The sequence below is a fragment of the Acomys russatus genome, chromosome 25 (assembly GCF_903995435.1).
Source record: "Acomys russatus chromosome 25, mAcoRus1.1, whole genome shotgun sequence".
In the NCBI taxonomy this organism is placed as follows: domain Eukaryota; kingdom Metazoa; phylum Chordata; class Mammalia; order Rodentia; family Muridae; genus Acomys; species Acomys russatus.
This window is the reverse complement of record NC_067161.1, coordinates 10,979,269-10,988,488: the sequence shown is the minus strand read 5'-3', so window position 1 is coordinate 10,988,488 and position 9,220 is coordinate 10,979,269. Positions and strand designations below refer to the sequence as shown.

Here is a 9,220-nt window from a genome sequence, read left to right as displayed (position 1 = left end):
ATGTCCTTAATCCCAACACAATGGACACAGAGACTGGCTGATCTCTGTAAATTCTAGACGCGCTTAGTCTACACAGTAAATCAGGGTGTGTCCACTGTTGATAAAATAAACTACTTACAAAGACAGTCTAGGATTCAAAGTGACAAAATTGTCCTCAAAGTTACTATGTAAGTTCCTTTTTCTTAACTACAGATTATGTGTTCTTACTGATCTAAAAGATGGATAGCCATCAATCTTAGGTTATGTTAGGAGAAATGATGTCACAGTTTTCTCAAAAGGCCAGCTGATCTCCTTGAAAGTGGGGCTAAACAGGAGAACTGGTGCCGAAGGGCAATTTGGCCTAGAGATCCATTCTGTTGGTCAATGCAAAGACACAAAGTGGGTGTGGAGACAACCATGCAAGCTGCATGTCTCTCACATCAAAAAGCCTTTGTATGCTGACTGAGTTGAGATGTCACAGCTCTGACAGCTGTCTTATCCCTCTAAACATGAGACATTTTCATGGCAGAGAGGCGGCAGTCACCCCTGATACAAAGAGACACAGGGGACTTACAGGTGACAAAGTACGTACTTTGTCTCGTTAGAGCCCAGAAACTCAAAGGCTACGATTCATATGTTTATAAGGGAGAATTGTCCATCCCATATGGAGGGAAAGGGTAAGACAAAAATTGCTGCAACAAATGTAAAAACGTAGGTACAAGATTCCTAGGATATGCTTAAACTCTAAAAGTAAATGGGAGTTTGAATAAAGATTTTATTTTTTAAAACGTAATGCCTTTTCAGTTGCTCAAGGCAACTGGCCTTTCTCTAAAATGGGAAGCCTTCTCTCCAGATATAGGTAGCAGCCTGCCCTATACAACAGTGCCATAGAGCCTAGAGAAGGGCACTTAGATCTATATAATTTGTTTTGATTTCAATTAAATAATGATAGTATCTTCTTTGGTAATGGTAATATTATACATTCTCTTTGAGAAGGCTCAAAATAAAACAGACCCTTATGAAAAGGTTGTTCTGTTCTCACAAAGAGCAGAAAAACATCTTTAATTGATCTGTGCATCCTGCACATCTCATATACTTACAATTTAAGGACTGTGCAATGCTTGTAAGAAGTTATATAGTAACAGAACAAAATTACCTGACACTGGTGACACTGGATCAGACCTGACAGAATTCATCTCCAGCATACTGAGTGCTGATGCAGCTGTTCCAGCATGCTGCATGTTCCAGCCTCACTGCTGCTCATCAAAGCCTGGTTCCAGAAGAGCTTTGAAGAAAACTGGGCAGAAGAACAGGAAGGGGAAGGTGGGACTTCCTGGTGGAGAGGGAGGTGTGTTCAGGGACTCTAAGAGGATGGCAGGACACATGGCTGGAGAAACAGACTGATAGAGTCGAAGCTGCCCTGGGAGTCATCAGATTGGCAGGTGGTTGGCTTTTAAGTTGGTTTTAAAGGTGCTAGGATTAGAGTAGCTCAGATTCTGCCCAGCATAGTGCTTACAGATTACAAATAAATCATAGTCTGTCTGTGTCTGTCGCTGGGGAACTAGCTAGTTAAAGAGCTACTGCCTTAATGTTTTACTGTGTCTTTTAATAAAGAAAGAATAATTTTTCATTCAACACCAGAACCTTATGTTTACTTCCAATAGCAAGTAGAGCCAAGCAGTAATGGAGAAATATCCCTGGAGCATGGTGGGTAACCTGACCCTAACTGTAGGTCTTCTCACCTCTTCCTCCTGTTACCAGTTTTTATGGTGAAAGCCTATGCTCTGGCAGCTCCAACAGCTGTCTTGGCTGTCTGTCCCCAGTGGTCAAGTAAAGAGGCAACTGATGGTGAAAAGCATGTCAGTCTAGTGCGCAGATGCCAGGTTAGACAAAAGGAGGAGGGAAGGGCTGTCAGAAAGGCTGCCTGGAGGATGGGACATTTGAGCTTGTCTTCAAGGATGAGGGAGCATCAGCTGAATCAGCAGGATAAACACAGCAAGGGCAGAGCTGGAGAGGCATGGAGACCGGCTTCCATACCGCACCTGCTCACTGTCTCCCACCAGCCCTGCTTGCAGGACATCCTGCAAAAAGGAGCCGCTCTAGAGCCACCTTGAATAAAACTTCCATTTTGAATGGTGTTAAATGAAGTTTAAGTTCCCAAGACCTCACTGGGACACTGGCATCCTGCTTGGCAATAAGATGCATGGATGTGGGTACCTGACATACTGGTTGGCAAGTTGAGACATGAATGCTAGTCAGGCCACCTTGCCTCAGTTGAGTACCCCAACCACTGGGAAAAGAAAAAGTGCACCACAAGACAGGTTCCTAAGGAAAGTCCCCTCAGGCTGGAGAGATGGCTCAGAGGTTAAGAGCACTGTCTGCTCTTCCAAAGGTCCTGGGTTCAATTCCCAGGAAGCACATGGTGGCTCACTACCATCTACAATGAGATCTGCGTCCTCTTCTGACAGGCAGGCTGACATGCAGGCAGAACACTGTATACATAATAAACAAATATTGGAAAAAAAGAAAGAAAAGAAAAGAAAGTCTCTCTCCCTAAATCCTCATTAATGGGAAGCTGTTTGTGGATTATAGACTTAAAATCTCTGTAGCATTCTGGCTCAGGGTCCAAGTTCAGCTCCTGAGTCTGTTCTTTGGCCTGAGTACTGTAAATTGTTATCATCTGCTTAAGTACCCAGGTGACATGGCAGTCAGCTCCTACGCTTGTGCTGTTGTCCCTGACTGGTCAGTTTTTGCTGCACAATTCAGTAAAGATCTTGCTCTGCTGGACTTTTGTGACTGATTGAGTTGTTTTGGTTTTTCGGACCACAACAATTCACACGAACATCTTTCTCTTAGTTTCCTTGTTTCTCTTATAATTTTGAGATTTGAAGAGATGCCTTAGGTGTTAAGAGCACTCACATCAAAGCACTCACATTCACTTCTAATCAGTTCCAGGTGATCCTATGCCCTCCTGCCTCTAAGGACCCCATCCCCAATCAGTGCGCAGATCCATCAGACACACACACACATATATACATAATTTTATAACCTGTTATAATTGTTATAAAAACCATTCTCAGTACCGAGTAGTGAAGCCAGGGCCTTGTGAAGCTCTGTGTTGTACCTTTGTTGTGTTTGTGTTGAGTCAGGGTCTCCTGTAACCTATACTTACCTTCACACTTGCTGACTGAGGTTAAATGTGGTGACTATTCTTGATTGTCAGTTTGACTACATTTAGAATGATCTACAATCCAGAAATGGAGGATACACCTGTGAGAGAATTTCTTTTCTTATTCCCCACCCCCCTTGGCTTTATTTGAAGTAGGTGAATCCAATTCTAGTCCAAAACTTTGAGGTAGAAAGACACACACCTTTGATCTAGATCTCTGATGCTGGAAAGCACATGCCTTGGATCCAGATTTTTAGGCAGGAAGACACACCTTTAGTCTGGACCACACCTTCTCTGGAAGCCTACATGTGGACATGCAGAAAGGAAGGTTTTGCTCTGAGGCTGTTTGACTTCACCTTGCCCAAGCCCATTCCTTCACTGGCATTACAGCCTCCTTCTTTTGGGATTCAGTGTCTACTGAAAATCAACGGAGACATCCAGCCCTCGTGGTCTCAGCAATTTCCGTCCCTAACCACTGTTGGATTAGTTTGACCATATCCTCTATGTCATCCTAATAAATCCCCTTTCATTATTTATAGAAAGAGAAATTGATTCTAAAAGTTCTGCTACCCTAGAGATCCCTGATGTATACAATAAATTTGAACTCCTGACCATCTTAACCGCTACCAAATTCTTGCATCACAAGCGTGGGGCAACATGCCCAGCTGTCTAAGGCTCTTTTCTTTATGTTTTAAACTGTGTGTGAGCAGTTGTCTGCATGCGTATATGTATGTGTATAACTTGTTCATGCTTGGTGCCTGAAGAGGGGTCAGATCCCCTGGAGCTGGAGTTAAAGAGGGTTGTGAGCTGCCCCATGTGGTGCTGGCAACCAAGCCAGTTCTTCTGCAAGGGCAGTCAGAGCTCTCTTAACCAGTGCCAACCATCCAGAGCCTGCGTGCTTTCCTTCCTTGCCTCCTTCCTTCCCACCTTCCTTTCTTTCTTCCTGACTTTCTCTCTCTCTCTCTCTCTCTCTCTCTCTCTCTCTGTGTGTGTGTGTGTGTGTGTGTGTGTGTGTCCCTTTCCTTCCCCTCCTCTGTTTCTCTCTCTAACATTAAAAAAAACTTAAAAATGGAAGCCAAAAGATACATACCCAGGCAACACTCATATGCCCATAATAAATGAAAATTAATTATATTTAAACAGTCCAAAGTAAAATTTTTTCAAAATAATTTTTGAGGCAAGGCCCCACTAAGTTACTTAGCCAGGTGATGAACTCTGAATCCTCCTTCCTCAGCCTCCCAAGTACCTTGGATTACAGGCCTGTGCCACGTAACCCAGCTAATTTAAACTTTAAATGTTGATTGGAGGTTTCAGTACCCTGGAGTCTGGAGTCTGAACAAAACTCAGGGAATACACTTAACTGGGATGGAGAAAAATATCCCCTCATTTTCATCACCCTGTTCTGCAAGCTTCCCTTGACAGTAGCATCATATTACACATCTCACAAAGGTTGCCACATCTGTCATCTTGAAGTATACATTCATTGACTTACATTATGTGGTTGCCATCAACATGCCATGAGAGATAATATAATCAAAATGGAAGGATCTCTGAGTCTAAAGTTCTGCAGTGGGTACTTGCTGCTGTACAGGGAGAAAGGAAGCCATGAGAATTGGCAAAAGATTCTCCTGCCCATTGCAGTCCACCGAGCTGCTGACTAGCTCTGTTTTTGATCATTGCTTGAGCCTAGTGAGATGAAACTTATTTTCTATGCTAAGCAGGCTTGGCATTCTAGTAGGCCACCAATGGCTATGTGAGACTCTATCTCATGAATAGATAGATAGATAGATAGATAGATAGATAGATAGATAGATAGAAAGAAAGTAGATGGTAGATAAATACAGATTTGTGGATAGATAAACAGAGGGGTATGTCATACAATCTAAATGGGGCTCCTTGATGGAGTACTTGTCTACCATACATGGGGCCCTAGGTTTAATCTACAGTTGGATGCGAGAGGCCTTGCAGACAGCCCCGCTTAGTAAGGTTGGCTAGTGACCAGGACAGGAGAAGGCAGAGGATGAGGACACTGGACAACACAAGGATCTGGAGAGGAACAGGAGGCAGCGACACCTGCTCAAATATAGCTAAACGGGACCACTGCAGAGCCAGTCCCTGCCAGCTTGGTCAGCACACACTGAGCTCTCCTTCCAGGCCCACGCTGCTTTGAGACAGGAAGTGTCTGGATGCTGCCCTCATGCTGGGGACCTCGGTCCTAATGACTTGACCAGGCTCCTTCTATGCAAATCCTAATTCACAGCACAGGTGTGTGTCCAAAAGTGGACAAGTAAAGGAGGTTCTTGGGGAATCCCCAACCCATTCCATTTGGTGACAAGGACCACACAGGCTCACACAGATGCACGTAGTTTATTGGACACAGAGATACAGGCTACTTGGTTTGCTTCCTCAAGCCCAGGGTCACCTGGGATACTGGTCCCTCCTGGTGGGTGCTCTTGTCTGAGAGGAGATGCTGCATTGTGGGGATGCAGGACTGAGTCCTGAGCATGCTATTTCACTTACTCATTTTCTTCCTCGGCATCTTTGTTGTCATCATCATTATCTTTGGCACTATCATCTTCATCTTTGCCTTCTTCTTTTTCTTTTTCTTGATCATCTTCATCTTCATCATCATCATCATCATCATCTGCATCTTTATCTTTCTCACTGTCTTTTCCTCCTTCTGACTCATCATCCTTCTCTTTGGAATCGTCAGAGCTCCCCATGGGCTCTGGGACAGGTCCCCATTTGAAGCCCATCCCTTTGATGCAGAAGCCTGGTGAGTGCACACCATAGACAGTCACTAGGTCCTTTTTTGAACCTCCAGTGTCACTAAAGGTACGGCCCTTTCTAATACCAAAGGAAGCCACACGGCCCTTGTCAGTAGTGAAGTTCAGGGAAGTGAGGCAGAGCCCTTCGCTGCCATCCACCTGTATCACATGCTCTCCATCTTTCAGAAGAAACTCTTTACTCTTTAGTGACCGGGTTCCATACACATCACTCCACCTGTTGCCAAACAGCAGCTGGACGCTGGAGAGAAATCAAGTCAGCACAACCTCAGGAATGTTGATTCTTTCTGACATCTGCACCACGCCCTGGTGTCCTGGTCACAGTTCAGTCTCCAGAAGTGCCCTGCCTGGAGTCCTTCCTCTTTCTGCCTCTTCCAGACCCTTCCCTCCTCATAGGCCCTCAGAGAGGCTGACGCAGGTCAGGCGTCTGCACCCTGTCAGCTAGATCTGTCACTGCCATCCACTCCTGAGCCCGAATCCTTTGCAGGGTCTACCCAACTCATAGCTTCCCCTCTGGAGCCTCCTCCCCTATCAGCCACAAACCAGGCAGCAGCCACACTGCTAAGGTCTGGAGACCTCATGGGCTGAGACCAGAGACACAGAGTCTGTTCTCACTGTGTTTTCAGTTGGGAACACGAGAGCCCTGGAAGCTGTTCTACTGAGGAAAGAAGCGAGATGACCAGTCCAAGTCTTCTAGACTATTCCTATAGCCAACTTCTTTCTTTGCTTGTGAGGTAAAATGTGTAGTACCAAATCAGACCCCATAGAAAATGCAGGAAGGATGTCCAATATAATTATATCTCAGATCATCATGAGTAATTTTCAGTACAAGTATGTTCCATGTTACATGGTTATTGTCTCATTTTTGACAGTGATTCACTATTTATTGTGTGAACATGTGTACATGTATGTATTTGTATGTTTCTATCCATATAGGTCCACATATGCCAAAGCCTTAGTGGAGGTGTGAGGAGAAACATTAGATTTTCTTTGCTTGTTCCACTAAATGGGTCCATGGATCAAACACAGGTGGTCATTTTGTCCAGCAAGCCACTTTTCCTGCCAGAGCCATCTTGCCAGGCCTTACTGCTTTATGAACCTAGGGTCCTGTATGTTCTAGGCAAGTCACTAGGCTCCATCCTCTCTCTCTCTCTCTCTCTCTCTCTCTCTCTCTCTCTCTCTCTCTCTCTCTCTCTCTCTCTCTCTCTCTTCTTTCCTTTAATTTGTTTGAGACAGGACCTCACTCTGAAGCCAGGATTTCCTTGAACTCTTGATGGTGGACACTGTCCTGGCTCAGCCTCCTGGGTTCCGACATATGGGCCACCATGCTGGGCTCAACCCTTTCTTTGCTTTCTATTCTGAGACAGGACTTTGCTAAATTGTCCAGGTTGACTTAGTAGCACAAACTGGCCTCAAATTTGCTATTCTCTGGCATCAGCCATCTGGGTGGCTGAGATCACAGGACTGGGCCACCAGGCTAGGTTCCAATGTGGAAAGTCCAGCTATGCTCTCTCCAGGAGTTCTGAGGGTGAGGTGGGAATATTCCAAGCCTAAGGCCAGCCTGCAGTGCATAATGAGATCCTGTCCCACAAAACTAAAGGCTGAAGACTATACAGAAATCACAGTGGTATGCCTTCAGTTAAACCCTCATCACCTTAAAAAGGAAAAACAGTTTATCTGTGTTGTCAATATTGAATTGTGTGTGTGAGTGATGTGTGCATGTGTGCTTGCCCTTGTGTGTGTCTTTCTCAATCACACTCCAACTGGCTATATGCAAATGGGATGTGTGTGTGTGTGTGTGTGTGTGTGTGTGTGTTGCAATTTTCTGTATGCCTGTCTGTACATGAGCATGTAGAGGAGAGAGCTGGCCACTGACTGTCCCTTCTATGGCTATCTAACTTACTGCCATGTGGACGCTCAGTGTTGTAACTAGTCTAGCTGGACTAAGGAGTTCCTTGGTTCTCCATGACCCACAGCTGTAGGGTCACAGGCCTGTGCTGATGCTCTCAGATTTCACATGGGTGCTGGGGTCCAAACTGATGGCCTCACACTTGCACAGCTGACACTCTATCCTCCAGGCCTTCTCTCCAGCAACACAACATAGAATTTTTAAGGACCAGGATAACCTCAGTATTGCACAGGACACACACTAAAAGCGTATTCATTGTTCATCTGAAATTCTGTTAACCTTGGGGACTTTGCCTGCCTTTGCCAAGCTTGGCAACAGCAACATAAGGTCTCTGTGACACTCTAGGACAGCAACAGGTCTCCAGAGGCAGACACTGGTGAGGACAGTCAAGACCTGCCTGTCTAGAGGGAATGGCTGGCTTTATGAGGCAGCGCAAAGGTCAGAGTGGCAGAGTGGACTGCACATTTCATGTCCTGTGAAGACAGGGACATCTCTCAGGCCATGTGAGCAGTTTCTGTTACTTCCAAGAGGCACTAAGGCTTCCAGATCTACCTGAGGAGGGGCCATCAAGCCTCAGTGATGCTTCCTGAACTAGAAAGTCAGGGCCCTCTCTACCAGTCTCCTAGCATTGCCCAAGTCCAAGCATTCTAGGCCTGAGGAGGCTAGCTCAGCTTAGGGCTCTACACAAGACACAGGCAGTGGGCACAACAGGGTGCAGTGCAGGAGAGCCTGGGATTCAGTGTCCTACTCACCCCTTGATGCTGTTTATTAGTGTCAGGTAGACCCGGATGCCCTTGAGTTCTCCCTGATCCTCACCACGAATGTAGAAATAGGTGCCAACACTGTTGCCATGTATTTCTGGGAAAGGGAGGGAGAAGGAGAGTGTTCAGGACCACTCCCTCACTCTGAGGCCCTTACGCCAAGGACAAGACAATGGAGGGAGGTGGAGGCCACAAAGAAGGCTCAGGTACTCACCCTGGGCTCTGCAGGTGGAACTGGCAAGGACAGCCAATGTCATCAACAGCAGCATGGCTCCTGAGGGTTTAGGGCACAAGTCTGGACCTTAGAGACAGCCACAGGGAGATGTCAAGGCTTCACCAAGGCTCTTAGGAAAGGACGTCAGGTGTAAGGGATCCACATGGCCCAGGTGAGACAAGGGAACATCCGGGAACTCTCTTTCTCCACAGACTCAAAAGGCATCAGAAGAGCCCTGGGATGCTTTAACACACTCGCCCACACTGTGACACCCCTATGTCACTGTGCTAGCCTTCTGACTAAGTGCCGAGCAAGACACCCCATGTTGTCATATTATACTAGGCTCTCCAAAGTCTAAGGGTGCTCCTGGAGAAACCCCATATTCCAATCCCCTCCATCCAT

The 9,220-nt window shown here is 46.0% G+C and overlaps 1 protein-coding gene across 1 annotated transcript; it reads right to left on the bottom strand.

Moving 5' to 3' along the window:
- Positions 1-5,664: 5,664 nt before the first annotated feature.
- LOC127208618 (prostatic spermine-binding protein-like) lies at positions 5,665-8,885 on the bottom strand. The gene is made up of 3 exons (XM_051168110.1): positions 8,819-8,885; positions 8,596-8,701; positions 5,665-6,175 (listed from the first exon to the last, which is right to left on the bottom strand). The coding sequence occupies exons 1-3, from the start codon at positions 8,871-8,873 to the stop codon at positions 5,665-5,667; spliced, it is 672 nt and encodes a 223-aa protein (XP_051024067.1). The 5' UTR covers positions 8,874-8,885.
- Positions 8,886-9,220: the final 335 nt, after the last annotated feature.